The sequence below is a fragment of the Monopterus albus genome, unplaced genomic scaffold (assembly GCF_001952655.1).
Source record: "Monopterus albus unplaced genomic scaffold, M_albus_1.0 scaffold8.1, whole genome shotgun sequence".
NCBI classification, from domain to species: domain Eukaryota; kingdom Metazoa; phylum Chordata; class Actinopteri; order Synbranchiformes; family Synbranchidae; genus Monopterus; species Monopterus albus.
In genome coordinates, this window is record NW_018127888.1 from 2,248,403 (window position 1) to 2,269,854 (window position 21,452).

Genomic DNA, 21,452 nt, shown 5'->3' on the forward strand with positions numbered 1-21,452 from the left:
GTTAACTGCTCTCGAAGGTTCAGTGACACCATGGATGTATTAAAGACTAAAGATGTTGGATGGTCAATGTGAAATAGGACATAAGTCACTGCAACTTTTAACGGGGGAAACATCTCAGCAGGGGAAGACACTTTGAAAAACACTAGTACTGTATCTGTCAGTTTCTTGCATTTCCCCCCCCTAATGAACAACTACTTTTGGTACTTGATAAAAGTGCCATCTGCTCTCTGATGTGGTAGGAGCTTTTTATATGATTTGTTGACAGTAAGTTGGTAAAGAATAACAACATTGTCCTTTAAACAAAGACAGAGGCAAAACAGCTTTAAAAAATTAGATATGCTCTGTCGTAAAGTATAATTATATAAAGTGATGATAGAGGGAATTCACATCCTGATGGGTTGCTTGTGTGTGTTTATGTGCCTTTGCTAGAGAGAACACAGAGAACGAGGTGGAGGGTAAAGTAGTCATTTACTAGCTGGCCACCCTTGCCAGCAGTCACAGCACGCCCAGCCTGCTGACACGGATAAGCTGATGTAGTAATTGAAGGAGCGGGAATAGGAACCTCCGTCGTACAGAAGGGTGTGAGTTTACAAGTGTGCATGTACACTTGTGTGTGTCATTTAAAAAAAAAAAAAGAACAGCACAACAGATGAGGCAGCAAACGGTGAAATGGGATGAGGCTGCAAAACAGTGAGAGAGATGTGCATTGAGAGGGAACAGGAAAGTAGGAAAAGGGAGAGTTAGGTGGGAAGGAATTCTTAACAAGCTGAGAGGGAGACGGAGAATGAGTGATGAGGAAGACGGGAGAGTAAATAATACTGTCCTCATATGAATTGCATCTAATTGTCCCACTCACATACTGATATCCCAATATACCACATTATCAACATTCGGCTCCCTCTGCACCTGTCGGCCCACAGTACAAAAACCTCAAGCATCACCCAGCATGGTAATACAAGCTGCAATAACTCTTTCCAGGTACATTTCAGTTCACTGTCAGTATGGGTCAGTAGTCTCTTTTTAATGCACTCTGCAAGTGTTCTGTGTTAAATTGCCCGGCCAGCCTGTGTGTAAAGCATTGTTATTTGTCTCTAGAAGAAGACTCATCAAATATTTAGAGATACATTAGGACTACAAGAGTTCCCTTTGTGCTCTGTGCATAAGAAAGAAGCTGGCTTGGTAAATGGGTTCATGGTTCCTGACAAGGCAAGAGACTCCCAGTTATTATAATGTCTGGATGATGATTATACTATAGAGTCAAGTGGGTTATTTGTTTCTTTATGGTGCTGTGTGCAGCATTGTAACATTACAAATTCATTTTGATTCATTAGTATACAGTATAAGGGCTATCTCTTACAAAGCTGGCAGGCTATTGTAGATCAAGCTGACATTGGTAGGCCGGATTCTTTTAGCACAAAAGGCACAGGTGTGAATTTGATCCACATGACTTGACTTGTCATAAGTTGTCTTTGAATTGTCGTGAAAGTTGAGACAAAAATCAGAAAACACTTGGAATCCAACTTTGGCAGCAAAGACATATGGCTTCTACTTAGAGTTCTGTCTCTTGACGAAGAATCATTGCTGCAACCAACTGTGTGTATAACCCAGACATTCAGGCCAATGTTCATATTTATGGCTTTGTAACTGTAATTTGTTTTGCTGTGAATGTGAACCAGTGTTGCAAATTACTCCGTGCTTTTTTAGGGGATTCATCCAGCAACCGGGGGAGGGGGGTAAAAAAGTGTGAAAAAGACAAGAAAGAGGACGGTGTCAAACTTTTGTTTTACTTCATATGTAGTTTGTTTTATGATTAGAACTGATATAGCAAAAGATTAGAATTATTGATAGGATGAACGGTTATTTGTTGCTTCTGGGAGAACTCAGGTCTCTTCTGCTGACTCGGGTCTCTTCAGGTCCCCTCCCGCTCGCTTCTCCATAATCTCACTGATTTGAATGGATGATTGAAACCAATTGTAATATTGTTTTAGGTGACTATTATCAATCTGAAAAAGACAAAAATAAATCTGTGTATTTCACAGATAGGTTTGTCTTATATGCTTTATTAATGTTAAAAGTTACTTTTTTGTGGCAGATATTTTGACTCGTCCAATGCAGTTTCACCTAAGGTCTCTTCAGGTCCGTCCCCCCCCCTACATTTGATTCAGGGTTTTCATATACACGATGCTGTGTGTGTTTTTCCCCTGGAACACTAATACTGAACAAACAAAGCAATCGCATGTCATGATAAGCATCACGTCTCTAGTGCTGGGATTATGGCAGCGGTGTAAAATGAACACAGGGTGGGAGTGGGTGGGTGCCATGAAGCAGGGTCAATGCATCAGCAGTTTGCTGCGATCTCTGTACAAAAATGGCTGCGGTATGTTGTTTTTTCAGAAAAGTAATACCAGAGAGGTGAGAGGAGGACAAGTACCAGCACCTTTCTTGCATCAAGAAGCAGCAGGGCTTTAGTGGAAACATGGTCTTAATTTTGAGAAACATTAGCACTAATCAAAGTACTTGTGAGAGATGGGCTACCTATCATCCCACCCATGATCTCATTTGTTACTGTGATTATATTAAGGCATCAGTTAATTTGACAACGATATATAATGATGGTTTAAAATTAAAATTAAATACCCAGTACTCACATAAGCAAGCACACACGCCGTATAGCCAGACAGGCAGCACTGCACAAGCACTGTGTGTTATCTAACAAGTCAAAAGTGCACAAGGCTATACTTTTACCAACTCACTTTTCTCATAAAGTAATTTTGAAAGTTGAGAGTAAACACTTAAGCATATCTGTTGCACTCTTCTTATGACTACAATAAAATAAAGCTTATTTAGCTGTAAAGCTCACAGCGATTTTATGGCTCAATAAAGTCAGTCTCCAAATCACAGATTACAGAGTAACTCCAGGCTAATACTTACTACAGAATAAAATGTTGCACAAAAACATTGCACATATGTTTTATAATAACTACCTGAAGTTCCTCTGTTCCACTGTGCACCAATTTGTGTGAAGACATTTGTGAATTAATGTCCTTAGTCCATATCAAAGAACAAATAAATGAATAATACATCAAATTACATGTAAAGTATAATGTACTAGAGAAATTCACCTATTTCACATTTTGACTTGTCATGAAAGGGGTTAGGTAGCTGGACAGATGATCAGTAATACATATTTCAAACACATTATTCACATGCTGGTTGTGATGGGGTTTTTTTTCACTGTTCACTGAACACATTTTTCTATCAATAGCAATGAAATTGGATTTATTTATTGCTGTCAGTGATTATGTAACCCACAGTACACCAAATGATTTGTCAAACAGCCTGGAGAGTATATTTTTGGTTTCATCTCGGAGTGACAGATGTGTTTACACCTCTTCAATGTTGGGCCAAATCTTGGGTGTCTTAAAGTTATATCTTGCATACTCCTTATATTTGCATTTATACTTGGTTTCTCAAGTTTTTCATTTCCAATCAGATGATTACGTTTGTATGATGGTAGAACAAGTCAAATAGAAGCGTGTCCTGAGTGCTTGGTGCATCGCTGGTGATCAGTTCTGATCAAACCTAGCTCATCTCTAACAAGACTAATGATGCATACTGTGTGCCTGGAAAGTATGCAACACCAAATGCCTAGAATCTCAAAATACTTTAACTTTAGAGGTCTGTACTTTGTTATATAGTGAGGTAGAATAATCCAACAACTTCCTGGCACTAACACAGTCACAGAGCATCCCATCCCTCTCAGTTAGACAGCTCATATTCATCTTAATTGACTAAATTAATCTCAGGTGTTTGGTTTTTTTTCCACTGATAGGGAATCTGGGAGCAGAGGACATAAATTAAATACTGAACTACAGAAACCAAAGCTGCACAAGCTGAATGCTTTAGACAAGGCTGAATAGACCAGCAGTGATTGAATGATGTCATGACTTCCAGCCTACATTGTTCACTGACAAAGTTAGCTGATTCTTAGCTTTTGAGCTTTTAAAATCTTCAAATATTGAAATTTATTTCTCTCAATGTTCCAAACTGTTCAGAGCAAAATGTTTTCATTATGAGACACAATAGAGGAACTGAATATACTCTGCAATGTGTTATAATGAAAGGGCCTTTCTTAAAAAAGCAATTTGGGTTGACTTTAACCTTGAGTGACTCTTTTCTCCCCACCAGGTAACATCCGGAACACAGAGAAGCTGAGCTACGACCGCCAGCAGCAGTATGAGATCCAGGTGACGGCCTGGGACTGCGGCCAGAAGAGAGCCTTGCACAGTGTTCCTGTCCACATTGATGTCAAGCCTGTCTGCAAACCCGGCTGGCAAGGTGGGCCTTTCATCGTACCTGTGTGTGCGTGTGTGTGTGTTTATGTGCAAAGATGTCAGGCAGGTGTGTTTAAATGTCCAGGAACACAAGAGCTGTGTAAGAGCTGTGGGCGTTTTGTTGAGGCAGAAACACAGATGGCGTTATTTGCATGTCATTACTTCAGTTTGAACGTGTGCTACTTGCTGTATACCCTATATTTCTCCATTTGTTCTTAAAACATCTGGGATTCTTCTCTCTGCTTAGCTTATCTCTATTTCCCCAGTCTTTCACTCTTGATTTTCCTGATTTCCTTTCCTGACCTTCCTTTTCTTCTCTGATCAACAGCACTTTACTAAAAGTACTGTGACACAGCCAGCACAGCTCTTAGCACATCAGAAAGCAGTCATGGCAACCTTAACAAGGGCCAGAGTAATGCAAAGACAATGCTCTGCAATCAGTATTACAAAAACACAAACACCACTTGAGATAACTGCAGATTTACACTTGTCAGCATGTGATGAAAGATAAGCACATGTAGCATGTAGTGGGGTGTCACGCAACACTTGTATCTGTATATCCATATGACAACCTCACAATGATATCCACTCCTCGTTCCATTATCTATACCATTGAATTATGTGGCTTAAATGTCCATTACATTTTCTGCTCTACTGAAAAAATGAAAATTGCAGCAGACCAAAATGTCACATCTGTGTTAGGACACTTCAATCTTCTGCAAATGAACACATGAAAGAAGCACAAAGGCCAAATTTACATAAGCTTTTCAGCAAAGTTTTCAGAGTTGGAGGTCTTCTTCAGTGGTTTGATGAAAAATTACCTCCACCAGCTGTTTATCTTGACAAACTAAAATCCTAATATTCACATAACAGTACTGGATGGAAATATGCACTGATTTGCCCTTTTCTTTCCTGAAATTCAGTTAATATTATTGTAGCATGAACAAAAACCTACTTATTGTAGAAAAAATAGAATGGATGGGTGCATGCCCTTTGAATGAATGTGCTATCTTTAAGTCTGCTATAAAAAGGAAGGAGGTCTGAGAAATTGAAACAAATCGGTGTAATTTTGCAAATGTCTAGGTGAAAGTATATTTTAGCTGCTCTGTGAGTTTATCTCTGTGAACTACTGTAAATGTAGCCCAGTTAGAGAATGATGCTGGATGGCCACAGGACAGCGCTGAAGGAAAGATTTTAGAGTAAATCTCTTTGCCGGGTTATATTACTGAAAATCGGTATTGCTAAGATGGGTACTGAGAGATTTAATGGACATATGGCTGTGTTCTAATAGCACGAGAGAGGTGCCTTTATGTATGAAGACAAAAGTGCTGGAGGATTTCAGTAGTTATAGTTTCCTTGTATGTGTCTAATTTGCCTGTTTCACATCTTTGTATTTACTTGTTTGTATAAACAGCATACAGTATATTATATATACTTATTTTTACAATTTGTTTCCCTCTTCGGACCTATGCAGTATATAACGATATACATTCCCTGTACATGAGCCATAGTTACTGTGATGGAGGATGCTACAAAGTCTTTACATCCAGTTTAACAAACTCACCCTAACCATCCCCACAAAGCCTTGCTGGGCTGGCTGTTGGCACAGGCAGTTTATGTACCATGGTGCATAATAGTGTGAGGTAACAAATATGTTGCTATAAATAAAATAAAGAAAAAAGAAAGATATACAATGATATCGAGTCTAAATCCTGGTCCATGTTTTCAGTGGATTATATTCATGTGCATTCTCACCTGCTTGAACAACTCACCGGCAGAGCGTACGTTTAAACCTCTTCTAAATTGTTTAGCACAGCTGGCATGATGTGTGAAGTGCCCTCATTAATTATTTAAACCTTCTGACACAACACCATAATTTAATGGCAACTGACCTTGGTGCTTTGGGATGTAGTTCCAAAAGACTTCAGATTCATATGAGTTCATCTGGAGTAAACTAGCGGCCAACCTTTTTCATTTAAGTCTCCAAACTCCATTTGGAGAGGTTACTTCTGTTGAGTAAAATTGTTAACAAAGTAATACATTAGGATTAGTTTTAATATTAGACTGAATTAAGAACTTACACGCTGCACTTCCCAGGCAGTTGTTTGTCTGCTTGATTGTTAAAATGGATAAAATTAAGCAGCTAAAGATGAACTACAGCACCAAATGTTGTTTAAACTTTTTTTATTTCAATTTATGCCTTGGCCCTGCAAGCATATTTAATAGGTAGCCTAGTGCAGGTCCTGTACTGTACACCTCATTATGAGACAGTGAGGAAATTAATGGGATGCTATCTGTGGTGTTGTAGTCTAGCAGTTTTCTGCTAGGAGAACATGAAGAGATAAAAAACAAACCGATATTGTTGAAACCGTTCATATTAGTTCAGGGCACATTATCCTTCCATGTCCGAATACTGTACTCATACTCTGTTACACCCCTCTTATCCAGCCTCACATGTAAACATCCCATTAACAAGGTGATACATGTGCAAGTGAGTGTGAGTCCAGCCATTTATGATTGCACAGGAAATAGCGCGCTGGCAATAAACAGGAGTAAATGAGAACCTCGTTATCAGCACAGTGGCAGCAGCTGAACTCTGCAAAACGTATGTTTGGCTAATATTCAATCTTATAACCTGTGTTTTCTCAAAACAAGTGGCCGAATGTCTCTGGGTTTTTTTTTAAATATACTGCTTTGTGATTTCTTGTTTCTCCAGTAACAAGGTCAGGGTCCTAAAAGAAAACAAGAAAACTTTTTTGCATCAAGGAAATATATAGTTCAAGGTATGTGTTGAACATCTTTAACATTAGCAGTGTCTAGATTTAGTCATTTTATTTTTTCTTTTTGCTGTGCATTAACAGCTCTACCAGACTTGGACTGATTTTAAGGCTAAGGAGAATTTAGGTCAATAAATCAAACAACCAGGAACAAAAACCAATATAAAATAAAATAAAAAAACCTCCTTAATGTCACTTAATCGAGGAATGAAGTCACAAACACACCACATGATGCACAGTAAAATCATTCAGTTAATGTAGATACATAAGAGTAGGCTACACATGAGACATTTGCACATCATACAGATACAGCTGTTGTCAGAACATTATGCACTTTAATCCTAAATTTTCTTACATCAAAACACTCAAACTTTTCAAATGCAAATATGCTACATATGCTGTTTCTACGGGCGTATATACAAGTTCAGCACACCACATACACTTTAACACAAATACACAGAGCAGCCAGGGCTGTTGTGGGTGTACCAAGTGACATTAACTCCCTGTCCAGGCTCTCGGTGATAATCCTGTCTTTGAAGCCTGTTTGCAGTATCTTTTTGTGAGTGTGTTTTTAAATTAGGATTTTCAGCATGCGATTATGGAGGGAAGATACAGAGACACAAACACACACAAGCACAGATACGCTCTCCCTTGATGAAAGGGCAGACATCCCCGTGAGTGGTGTTTGGCAGCGGAGATGAAGGGAAGGATAGAGAGGGAGAAGTAAATGCCATGGTCACAGATCAGGGATATTTAATAGGGCTAGTGGCTGTTGAATTAAAGGAAGGATGCTATGGGAATGTCAAAGACATGCACACACACTTTCACACTCACAAAAGACATGCTTTCTTCTGGCAAAAAAGTTACTGTAGTCTCTGTTCAAATTAGCTGTGGTCTCTGGCTGTGGACGGTAGGGCTCAGCTGTGCATCTCTCATGATCAGTCGCATGTCCTCACTCAGGTAGTAGCTCTCCACCTGCACAGGCACAGCTGTGTTTGCATCACAGTTATCAGTTTCTACTCATTTTTGTGCTACCTTGTTGTTGTTGTTGTTGTTTTTTTAACTCTGATTAATCTTCATCCAGTCTTCACAGAGGACACTCAGTTGCCATGTACAGTATTACCTCCATCCCATCAGAACACTACAGTCCCCAGGACTGGACAGTTGGAATGACCCTTGTGAGTTACTACAAACCATTTTTTAGCAATGGTTCAATAACTGTACTTATACATTTCAGTAAATTCCACAACACATATACAATCAGTAACACATAAAGTGATAGTATAAGGTTTGAAAGCTAGAAATAACGATTAGTGAGCCACCTGTGTGGATCCGCCATCCTATGAAGCATCAGTTAGTACTTCGGGATTGTGAAAGATGTACTTAATATCCCATTAAACCTCAGTGTCCTCTCCTCACATCTATAAAATATAGACCAGATCCATTTCTGCCATTTATACTCACAACGACAGGTGGTGTCACACACACACACAGACACACACACCTATCCACACATATCTACACTGTGACACACAGCTTAGCACAAACATTGAGTGACAGATTGTTACACTGGTGAAAAATGAAATCTGCATATTTATATCCTTCCTTTATATCCTTCCAGAGTATATCTCTGAGCTGTATGTGTGTGTGTGTGTGTGTGTGTGTGGTTTAGAATGCTGTTTTACCTCTAAATGGCCCCAAATTAAAATTGACCCCATGGGTATTGTCAGTCAAGGCAATTAGTAGAAACCTCAGGCTGCAGTTCAGGTTTCTAAACTATCAGGGAATAATTAGCGCAGTACAATAAAGGTGTTAGATTTTTGCATTTCACTATCAGTTGCTTTCTAATGAGACCCATGGAAGGCATTTTTATTAGATTATTAGAAACTTTTTGGAGAGGAGTGGCACTGAATATATACCATTAACAACAGCAGTCTGTGAAGCTGTTATATACAAACATCCCATTTGTCTCTGTTTCTCTACAAAATGTAAATGAAGGAAAATGTATTAACACTTCTAACTGGTGTCTCTGGAAGTCAATTTGTGGCGTAAGGACAGCTCATTAAAATGTGTATCTGTGGAGCATGTCATATAGGAGATGTAACTGACTATTAAAAATGCATGCACCACATTAATACTGCTCCTTTGGAAAAAAAAAAGAAGTTTTTTGTGACATGTTGGACCAATTATTGCAATAAATCAGTTTCAAATATAAATGTCTCTCTCTTCCTCAAAATGAATACAGCCAATTCATTTCCCAGAAGAATAGGTACAGTAAACCTATAACGTGTATTTTTATTGAACAGAAAAGAAACCACACCAAAAATCCCTGTAACCCTCTACAGAGATGTGTAATTATGACATATCAATCGCTGTCCGTTTATGTATAGAGCACCTGTAAAACTTTAATGAAGAATAAAATTGTAATAAAAATAAAAGTTACACAATTTTTGTGTATGCTATCAATTACATTTCTTAGAAAGAAATTTGGAATCAACCAAAATGGGAATTGGCAAGTCAGATTAAAAAAAAACAAACATCGTATATAGGAATTGGTCAAAAAAATTGCAATTGGTGCATCTCTAGGTAAAACCATAATGTAAAATACAAAAGTTACAAGATAAGTAAAAACATTAAAAAGGCATAACTAGGTTTACTCAAAAGCATGACAGAGAACAACAGTATTTTGAGTTTAGTTTTAAATGTGGCCAAATTTGGGATTTGTTTTAGCTCTATGGGGAATTTGTTCCACCTGTGTACAGCGTAATATCTGAACGCTGCTTCCCCCTGTGTAGTCCTGACCCAAGGTTCAATCAGCTGATAATTCTCAGCAGATCTCAGGACTTGGTTGGTAGATTTTAAGGAGGTCAGACATATATTTTGATGCCAGACCATTAAGGGATTTATAAACTAACATAAGTAGTTTAAAATATATTTGGTAGGATAATATTAAATTATTTTTTAAAAGGGAACAGGCACATTATATCCAAGTCAGAATCGGGAAGATTTCACAGCAAGTTTGAAAGATGGTTGTCCCTGAAAACGCTGACTGCCCTAATAAAAGTCATGTATGTAATGATTTTGCATTGAGTGTTAAGATTCAAAGGGGAAAAAAATCTAGATGAAAGACAAATGTGATTTACTGACTCAGAAATCACTTTTACCAGTATGAAACCTTCACTGATTTAAAACACCATAATACTAATTGTTTGCCATAACTGTATCAAAGATGGACTACAGGGAAAATGATTCTTTGGCTGGTCCTCGCTTCCTGACCCAGATTTGTGACTGGGTTTTAGGGTGCAGGTAAGAATTAGATTTAGCTTAGGGTTACAGTAAGAATTGGGGTCAGGCATTTAGTTCTAATGGTTAGGCTTAGGCAATGCATTATGTCAATGAGTGTCCTCACAAAGATAGAGGTACAAGTGTGTGTGCATACAAGCCAGTGGTCCTGATCACTGATAAGAGTAGGAGGAGGATGAAGTAAAGAGGGAGAAAGGAAAAATAAATGGCTCGACACTTTCCTTTCCTATTTCTTCTAACCTCCTACTCCTTTCTTGCTTCCCCTCTAATCTCGGACTGAGGATTTCTGGCTGATGCTTTAGCGCTTTTCATCTCTTCTCTGGTGTTAGCTTGTTTTCCCTTATTACTTTCATTGTTTGTTTTTGGCTTTTGCCTCTGTCTGTGTCCAACATTTGTTTTTACTTTGTGCTCTTTCTTTATTTCTTCTTACTTTTGTTGGTTTGCTTCTTTCTTACTTTTCTCTTTTTTTGATTCTTATCTTGCCACCTGGTGTCAGTTCATGTTTTTTTTTCCATTCTCTCCGTTTGTCTTTCTTTTCTGATCCACTACTAGTTTGAAGTAGGACTCCACTAGTCTCCTGTGTAAATCACAGTCACCAGCCTCTCTTCTTTCTCCACATTTTACTTTTATTGCATTACACCACAACACACATATACAGTATATACACACACACAAGATCAATTCAGATGAACTCTGGCAACCCTCCTCTAGCTTCAGGCAGGAGGAATGGATGAATGGTGGCAGGGGTAAAAATATAGAGGGGTCTTGACACCCCAGGTTTACCTCATTGTGTCAGGGGAACGCAGTAGCTGCGAAGTGTGTGTTTGTGCATGTTTGGAGGGATGTGTAGAATAGGGAACAGAGAGAAGAGGGAGAGAGAGATGGAAAGCAAATATGTTCACATGCACTTGCTAACAAACTGCATTTCACATTTGGATGTATGCACAAAATGTGCCTCTAGAGAAGCACAAAGGTATACATATCATAGACACAATCGGCACCAAAACACACTGACACCCATGTTAGAGTGATTACACTTCCCTGCCTGTTGAGATTGGAGCTTCCTTTATAGTGCCACTTAAGTGTCAGGGTGACATTGAGCAATCATGATTACAAAGACATAGAGTAGACATAGAGACAGAAAGGGTGTAAAAGAGGGATAAAACAGCCAGGAGTGACTGAATGAGAGAGAAATTGGCAGAAGATTTAGGACAAACGGTACAAAATAAGCTTTTTTATTTTAGGGGAGAAACATTTTGCACAAGTGAGAGACTTGAAGCACTGGTGTCTTGTCAGAATGGTGCTGCAATGAAACATGAAGCAGAAGATGTGGTGTCATTTTACCAAGCAATCTAAAGTTGTGTTCACCTTGACCTATGCCTGTAAGTGTTTGGGTAGTGACTAAAGACCAAGGTGATAAAAATCTGTTGGGAGAGCAGACCTTGGTGCAGACGTGCTGTGGGGATTAAACAGTATATCCCAACTAGTCTTTGATTCCCGCAGGATCCTCCTTGAGAAGATCCATAGATAGATGTGGGATGTCTCGAGTAGTCCACTTAGTCTGCTGGGTCAGCGGTGCCCCCACTGATCGGGCCTAGTTGGACCGAGTTGGGCTCAGTCTGGGTCAGTTGTTGTTGACATTTGGCAGATAAAATCACATAATGTGTGCCATGTAATGATTCTAATCTTGTCCTAAGAACCAGTCGCTGCCGACTGTTCATATTAAGATTTAAGAGAAAAAAAGTTTAATATTTACATATTTACGACTGACATCGGTGACCGATAACATCATGTACGTGTCGCCCAAGAGGAACATACCAGGCAATCAAATAAAAGATAACTGTAAAGTTTCAAGAATGGTTATTAAAAAGACTTTAGTGTCAAAGTGCACTTTGACAATACAAGTTAGTAGAAGTGTGGCCTGTCCACTCTTAGGTTTTAGCCACTCGTCAAGTGTGTGCCCAGTTTTAGACAGAGTGGTTTGGTGACAAAATTCTGCCATAATCCCACCTTGAACAGAGAGTGTGAAAAAGGCTAGTGTCTCCAGTTTAAACACCTACCTTTTTCACTCAATCCTCCAAGGGGGATAAAGAATTAGTTACTGTAGATGTGAAATTTTAGCCTTTTAGGAGGCTTCACACAGATTCTAGCAGAATGAGAGAGAATAATTTCATCAGAAATGATCCTATTAGGGACTTTATAATACTACTGTCAAAGTATTAAATGAATTAAATAAGCGGTGAAAATGCAGAAAATGACCACTGAACCCTGCAGTTCCCAGCTTTACGTAACATTTTAGCCTCTTTCAGTCTCTTGTTTTAGTCTTGCAGCCCACAGCTTTAATGCTTTGGTTCACTCTCTTTGCTTTCATCAACCTCATTTTCAGCATCAACAAACAACTGAAAAAGTTCTAAAACAATACTGTATTATCTGCCCAACAGCAGACAAAGTTGCCCCCCCACCCCCCAATCCTTGGTTAATTGACAGATGACTTAGCCTGCAGTCGGTTATGCAGCAAACACATACAAGATTCAAGCCCATATGGTAATATGGTCAACACATATGGGCAAAAAATGTATTAAATGGAGCTGATAGGAAGGGTTTCAGCTGAAAACATTTGAAAACCCTTCCTGAGATGTATAAAATCATGCTGCCATCGTGGCACATTCAGGAGGGAAGACGCCTTCTACTCCCTTCCATTTGGTCTTTGAATGTTCTTTTTTTCTCAGCGACCACTTTTACAAGCCATATTCTGTTGCAAGCCTCGCACTCCAATGAAACAAGAGCACTCAATGCATGCAGGATACAAAAAAAGAACATTGTCTTTTGTATTGTGCACAAACAGCATGCATGAAAGCATGAAAATGAATGTTTCTGGCACTGTGGGGAAAGAGAGCCAGAGGAGGCCAGTCATGAAAGAAGAGGAGAAATCAGCAAGATGGCACACTCTGAAGTGGAGTGAGCTGGAGGAGGACAGAGGTGGAGAGGAAAAGGGAAGGGAAGGAAGTAAAAGAGTAGCGGAGTGCTCTTTTAAATGGAAATTGGGTCTACCACTGATGGCTGGGACGAGTAATGACACCCCACCCCCACCACTTGAATGTGGTGTCAGCATTTTTACAAACACACACACGATTCCATACACATCTACACATCTGCCTAGACATTTAAAAGTGTGCAAGAACTTACTGATTGCACGCACACGCTATTCCACACCCTCCAGTGGGAACAGCGTGAAAGTGTGATGATGCATCATTTTCTTAAGCACCTCGATCCATCTTCCTTCTTTCACCATCCCTCCCTTTGTTTTTTACACCCTTCGTTTGAAGGAGGGTGCTGGAAACCTACCTCCTTTGTACATCACTACATACTGTACACAGCAGTGTATATGCCTAAGCACATTTGCATCAGAAAGTCATCAGACCCCTTCACTTTTTGCACATGTAATTGCATTAGAGATTGTTATAATTGGTTAAAATTGCTATTTTAGCGCATCAATCGACAATCATACATAATAAAGTGATAGCAGCAAACAATTAGAAATTGTTACAAATGTATTAAATCAAAAACAAAAGAGTCCTTTCTAGAAACCCCTATGGCAGCAATTATAGCTGCACACCTAGATTTAGGGCAGTTTGCACCATTCTTCCTGGCTGATCCATCAGACTGGATGGAAAGCATGTGTGAACTGTCATCTTCAGGTCTCTCCACAGCGTTGAAGTCTGGGTCTTGGCTTTGCCACTCAAGGATAGTCAGAGTTTTGTCCCAAATTGACACCAGTGTTGTCTTGGCTGTCTGCTTTGGGTCATTGTTGTGGTGAAAAGACCTCTCAGTATTTGACTGCATTCATCCTTCCTTCAGCTGTGACCAGTACTTGTCCCTGGTGCTGAGAAGCAACAGGGACAAGCATAAGCATAAGCATAAGCATAAGCGTGATGCTGCCACCCCCTACTATCTTCATAGGGATAGTATTAGCTAGCGCAATATGTTCCCCAAACATCGTATTTAGAATTCTGCTTAAAGAGTTCACTTTTTCTGATCAGACCACAGAATCTTTTTCCCCATGTTCTCAGTCTTGTGGCAAAATCCAAGCAGACTGTTATATGCCTTTTACTCAAAGTAGCATCTGTCCATCCACTCTGCCCTAAAGGACTCATTGATGGATTGCTGTTAAGATGTCATCCTTACAGGTTCTCCAATCTCTGCAGAGAACTTCTGTCTGAAGCTCTGTTAGAGGGACTTCTGGATTCTCAGTCACCCCCTGAATAAGACCCTTTTTTGAGTACTCAGTTTGGCCAGATGACCAACTCTAGGAAGAGTCCTGGTGGTTCCAAACTTCTTCCATTTACAGTTATTGAGCCCATTGTTCTCATGTCCTGGGCACACAAAGTTTCTGAAATGGTCTTACCCTTGCAATGATTTATGGCTCATCCCAATTTTATCGCAGATGTCTACAGAGAGTTCCTTAGGTTTCATGTCTTGGTATTTGTCCAGACATGAACTATTTAGTGCAATTTCAGTTTGCTACAGGTAGACGCATCTCAAAGAACACTAAAGCACAATGCACCTGGCCACAATTTAGAGTGATAGCAAAGGATATTTTGTTTTTGCTTATTTAGTACCACATACATAAAATAGTTCAAATTGGTAATGCAAGTATCCAGGTTTATACTCATTTCAGTCCTAGCATACTGGAATGATAAGTGGACTCCACTGCAATGTTTGTAACTGGACCTTCCAGAAATCACTAGCTGAGCTGAGGTGCCTGTGAAGTACAACTACTTCATTTCAAAGCTGGTTTTGTAAGTACTCAAGTACTCATAAATAGTAGTTTATGAAGGCTACAGTACCTTATGGGGGAGATGTCCTAAATCAAGTTTAAACAAATAGAGCTCTCTGGATTATATCACAAAAGCACTAAAGGTTTTAGTATGCTTCAGATTCACATTTAAAGGCCAAAGTGTTTATACCTGTTGCAAATCAACACACTCAAATGTAGGGGGTAAAGCCTGCTGTCATAGAGAAGGGCGACGTGTAGTGAATCATACAAATAGAGATAATGGCACATTCTCATGCAGTCTCTCCTCAAAGGCTTTTCTGGTGTTGTGTTTGGTTGTACACACAAAATATGATGGATAGGTAGTAATGTGAATATTAAAAAAGATATTTTAACAAGTATAGATCTTTTTTTTGTCCCTGTAAATGCACTTCAGTTCAGTCCAGTGAGTTTTTGTCAGAGGACTTTTGTTTTCCCATTGTTGCAGTGTTTCTCGTTATTACAGATAAATGCTGCTGCCAAATATTTATTATTGATATAAAGCTACATGTGTGGGTGTTATCCCAGTGTCTATGAAATGAAGACTATAGTGTTTTTGCTTTGTGGTGATTGTATCTCTGTTCTTTTTCTTTTCTTTTTTGTACTGTAACAGATCATATTTCTGTTTCATTGCTGTCTCACTCTTTCAACATCCTCCACCTCATTTCTAACCATAATAAAAAGGTATTTGTCTAAAAGAAATGTCTACCACTGCTGGTAGCTATTGTGAGGTAAAGAACATTAAAAACAGCTGGAAATAACTGGTAACAGCTGTCCAGTTGATAATGAATATGTAAACTATGTATTTTGTGGTGTGGCAGGACATGGCCTATCTCTATGCATCCATGTATCTGAAAGTACCATGATACGTGAACTGATTCTTGTCATTGGCCCCTCTAGACAAATAGACTACAGGCATTCACTCCATGAGATTAAAACCTATTGAGAGGTGATGAGGGGGGGGGACCACGTTAATCTTTCCTTAGAGATAACACCTTTTACTCTTCCTCATGTTTGTCCAATGCCGTCTAACCCATAAACCTTAATCACCCACTTCCACACTCAACCCAACCCTCACATATCTATATACACACTACATTCTCCACCCATTACCACTCATTTATCCTTCCACATTGCCGCTCTCCTTCCCATGCATCTTTAACCAGGCTCTGCCTTGTCTTGCCCTTCCTCTCAGGATGTGGATGCAGCTAGGCAGTGTTAAAACAGTCCTCAATAGGCTATTTGACTCCCAGTTGTCTATGGAGCATGTTAGTAGTAGAACATTTGCTACGCCCTCTCTCCAGCCTAAATCTGAAAAGGTCATTTTTATACTGGGCATGGCATAATAAAAACAGAGGTCAGAAAACAGATTCAGCAAACCGCCCACTAAATTTAATACTGTTTATAACTTTCTGTATGAAGTAATCACTGCTACGTTTAATTTGGGAAAAGATTTGATTTGTTGTTCTAATCCAGAATTTCAAAGCAGCAGTGGTTGGGGTTCGTACATCACGGTGCGTACATATGCACAGTTAGTTTAGAGGTGGTGTAATTTGCTCTTAAAGAACTAGTTTAGTTTATCTATGATGCTGCTGTATGACAGAAGACAATAACTGGGTTGACAGGGCTGTAACGCATCAAGTGATGGAAATCTATGTTGAAAGTAGTTACAAACATGACACGTGCTTTGTTTGAAACTGAGATTAATGGTGAGATGGACTCGCTATACAAAACTCATAAAAACACTAAGTAGGTAACATAATTCTGCCATCCGTTTTCTTGTTATCTCCTGCAGAGACTGCAGACAAACACAAATTCACACCACAAAGACCTGAAAAAAAATGAAGGGAAAAGCAAAAACATCACCGCCATGCAAAATAATAGCCTGTCTGGACAGAAAACATAATTCACAGCTGACAGAACCCAGTGACATTATAATGACTACTGCCACTGATGCAGGTACTGCACTGCACTCCAACAACAATGCAGCAATTTCATTAGCCGGGCACATTCTGCCAGAAGCGTATTGAGTTGTGATGCCAGAAATATCAGTAACAGTGAATAACTGGAAATGGAGTCTTGTTTTGATGGTAGCCTAAATGGAAAAAATGATGTGAAAAATGTACTGTAACAAAGCAACAAGTAGGCTTTGAAAATCAGATATGATTTCAGATATTAATCTGCAGGTAGTTGGTGTTTCTTCTCAGAGAACAGACTCAACAGTTTGATCTATCCTCTCTAACACTATCACTTATCTTCCTCTTTTCCCAGGTTGGAATAAACGAGTTGACTATGAGCCAGGAACGGGCAGCAAGCAGCTTTTTCCTAAGATGCACCTGGAGACCTGTGGCGGGGGGGGGGGGGAAGGGCTGTGACCGGGAAACTTATTCTGAGAAGTCTCTACAGAAACTTTGTGGTTGGTTTTGCAGAAAACAGATATTTCTGTTGTGTTTTGCATGCCATAATCGGTCTTACGTGACCAGAATGACAGACGGCTTAGACTGAAAGTACAATATGTTTTTGTCGTGTAGCAGTAAATCACATGAAAGTCAGAAATGTGGCTATTAGGATGCTGGTGGATATGTAGAATATACAGAATATGGCTGATCAAAGCTGACTTCTGAGGCAGCAAACTGAAAGTTAGTGCAGGGAATTAGAAGTAAGCTGCTGCTAAAAGCAACAGTTGAATCCAGATTCTGAGTAACAGGGTCAGATAAGGCCTAAGGACCTGTTCTGTGCCCTTTGTAAACCAGCATCTGAAAGTTCTGTCTGTATTTCTTTCTTATCTCTGCTTGTGTCCCTGGTAAATCCCTGTGCTAAATGAAGGCACCAGAATGGCAACTTAAAGCTCTGTCACTAATGATGTGACAGAGCGAGGGCATTAGCCACCCCGGATGCAGCCACACTTTCTCTTCAGTGAATGATGAGCAGTCGAGCCACCGTGTGGGTGCCCAAAGCACTAACAAAGTAGCCGATGCTACCCGTTCTCCCCTACCCACACTGCAATGCCAGCAGGGGGGTTGGAGTCATCATCTTTGACTAACGGCCTTCAAAAGCCCCATTCCACCTCATTTGAATGCATACCATCCCCTCGCTGCCTCCCCTGGCTCTGTCCATGCATGGTTTACCACTAAAGAGTCCTTTTCAGGCACCTCATAATCATTATCTGATAGCAAATAGAATAAATTGTAATTGCTTTTTTAAAGCACAATCAATTTGAGATAATGTACAAAGACATCGGCCAAAGAAAAGGCTGCAGCTGGGTGCCAGAGAAGTCGATGCGTATTTATTTACTAAGGGAATCTAATTACTGGAGTCAAAACGTTGACGCTGGCATGAGCGTGAGGTAGAGGATAAACAGAGCTTTACAGATGGGGAAAAACTTCAATTAATGTTCCAATGTGATATTAGCAGAAATGAACAGATGTATTTTGGAATTGGACAAGGGAGACACGGTGAATTCTGATATCGCTCATTTTTTGTCAGAACAGCGTGGATCCTGCATTGCTTTAACTTATCACCATCCGTAAGCTGATACAGGTGATTTATAAATGTGCATTAAAGTGGGTTAAGGTGCAGCATATTGGGGTTATTGTGTCAAATGATCACTAAGTCCTTGCTGTGTCTTTTCTCTTGGTGTTACCGTAGTGCTGGGTCAATACGTCCTCTGACTCCACAGAGGCACTTTTAGGTAGTGTGCTATGCTCTGAATTTGTGAACAGTGATTCACATCTCTTTCCTTTTGAAAGTCAGTTTCATTTGCCATGAATCAATACCCACATCCTCTATCCATCTCGCCCCATTGATTACATATTAGGCCCTGCCATCTGCTTGACTCATAAGTAATCATAGCCAAGGTTAGACCAATATACACTGCATATCAGCCATGATTGTTATTGACACATTTTGTAATGCACCTTTTTTTTGTTTCCATGACATGGTCGTGACCCCAGGGGCCTCATCGGGCAGCACTGACCTTCTCCCTGCTCCCAGCGCTTCTACCAACTGGACAGCTTCTCTGGTGACTGACAGCGGGAGGGACAGTGACTTGATATTCAGGTTTGATGGTCGTCAGGCAGCAAAAATCCCAGACTGGGTGGTACCCCAGAATCTGACAGACCAGTTCACCATAGCTACATGGATGAAACATGGGCCCAGTCCGGGGCTCAGAGCTGAGAAGGAAACCCTGCTGTGTAACTCGGACAAGACTGGTGAGTGTGAACCTGACGGGTAAGGACTAACAGTGACATTCATGGACTTTCTTGTCAACAAATGTTCTGTCTGTATATCCAAACCCTTTTTTCATGTGACATATTGCTGTTTTTTCATTTATTTTAGTCAGTCCTGCATACTCCATTCTGCTGCTTTAAATACTTACTAGACTAGAACACCAAATTCAAAGCTAAAAATAGGCCCAAGTAATGTAATGTTGGCTCCTCTTTGAGTGACATTTGGTAAAAACTACAGTGTCCAGCTGGTAGCACCTTTTAAGGAAAATTTATATTTATATATACTTTATATATACAGTGTGTGTGTGTATAGATATACTCTTAGGGATGATTTTGTTATTAAATTTGGTATAAAAAAAAATGTGGGAAATGTCTGAAAATTGGCCTTCAAAATAATGCTGCTGTCCCACTTTTCTGAGGTGTCATAAAGCCAAATGTCAGACTGATTTTACCTGACAGTGAGTAGGTGTGGTGAATTGGACCCTGGTGCCAACTCCTCTCTTTCTCATTCCCACAGAAATGAACCGTCATCATTACTCACTGTATGTCCATAATTGCCGCCTGGTGTTTCTACTGAGGAGAGATTTCACCCAGGTGGACACATTCAGACCGGCTGAATTCCACTGGAAGCTGGAGCAGGTAAGAGGCTGATATTAGGACACATAGGGTGGACAGGGAAACTTGTATTCTGAGTGACCTGAGTTTATACTAGGTTCACATTTGTGGATTTGATAAGTAAATCATAGGCCACTCTCCTCGATAGGGATGAAGCCTCCAGCCTGGTCTAATCCTCTATTGGTCTAATGGTTGTCTAAACTAGAAATCCTCCTTTAAATAACCTAAATTTATTTGGTCATACCACTCTAGTACAGTAAATATCTGTGCAATTTCTTTAGGAACTTAGTGACTCCTCAACAAATGTTTTCTGTCAGATCTTCCTGTTGGTATTTTGTTACAGCCCAGGTTATTTCTTTCTCTTCTGTCATTTCATTACCTGAACAGTCATAAAGAAATATATCCAGCGCTAAAACACTGTTACCTGACATGCGATGAGAACTGGAAATGTTATTTCTTCATCGGTTTGTGAGATTCTGGTTTAAATTTTGATTAAAACAGAGTGTGTGTGTTTTTGTTTTTTTTAGGTTTAGAAAATACAGTATTGTATGTCACAAAATATTTTTAAGTTATGGGTACTTGAACAAACAGGCAAAGCAGACTGAGACAGAAATTTGCTTGCTCCGGGGACATTTGTGGGTAAGACAGCAGTTTATTGATCAAGGACGTTGTCCTAAAGTCAGACTGGTCGCTCAGAAAGGGCATTGAATTCAAGGGACAGACACAGCTAAGCCTGGACATCCAGATGCAGCACCCAGGGATAATTTGATCAGACAGACCACTGGTCTTGATTTGTGGAAGAGCATGAAAGAAGTCATCCATCAGCCTCCTGACAGCACATGGTGTGTGTGAGGCATCATCTGGTGGAATTTAGACGGAGTGCCCACAGAGTACCAGTCACTTGTCTGTTTTCTCATCTAACTCCACATGTTCTCTTTTGTTTTTAAAGGGTTTTATGCAGTGCTTAAACTGGGGAGAAAAATGCACAAGTTGCACCTACTTGGCCAAATAACAAATAGGCCTATTGGTTTAAATAAAATTTACATAATCTAAAATACGAGTAATAATTCTAATCAGAATATTTTGCTGTTTATTCATTATTGACAGCAGGTAAAGTCAGAAAGCTCACATTAGGAAGTGGAAATGGTATGATCCACTGTCAAATCAAAATCAAATCAAATTTTATTTGTATAGCGCCAAATCACAACAAAAGTCATTTCAGGACACTTTACAAAGTAAGGTCTAGACCTTACTGTTATCAATATTATTACATAGGGAAAACCCAACAAATCCCCCTTGAGCAGCACTTGGCGACAGTGGGGAGGAAAAACTCCCTTTAACGGAAGAAACCTCCGACAGACCCCGGCTCTTGGTGGGCGGC

The 21,452-nt window shown here is 39.7% G+C and overlaps 1 protein-coding gene across 1 annotated transcript in view; it reads left to right on the plus strand.

Annotated features, from left to right (window-relative positions):
- The window catches only part of LOC109951874 (calsyntenin-2-like), a 221,980-nt gene that overhangs the window by 147,985 nt on the left and 52,543 nt on the right, over positions 1 to 21,452 (plus strand). Inside the window, 5 exon segments of the mRNA XM_020586609.1 lie at positions 4,189 to 4,338; positions 17,499 to 17,586; positions 17,588 to 17,643; positions 19,181 to 19,438; positions 19,974 to 20,095. Coding sequence (XP_020442265.1) covers positions 4,189 to 4,338; positions 17,499 to 17,586; positions 17,588 to 17,643; positions 19,181 to 19,438; positions 19,974 to 20,095 — 674 coding nt within the window.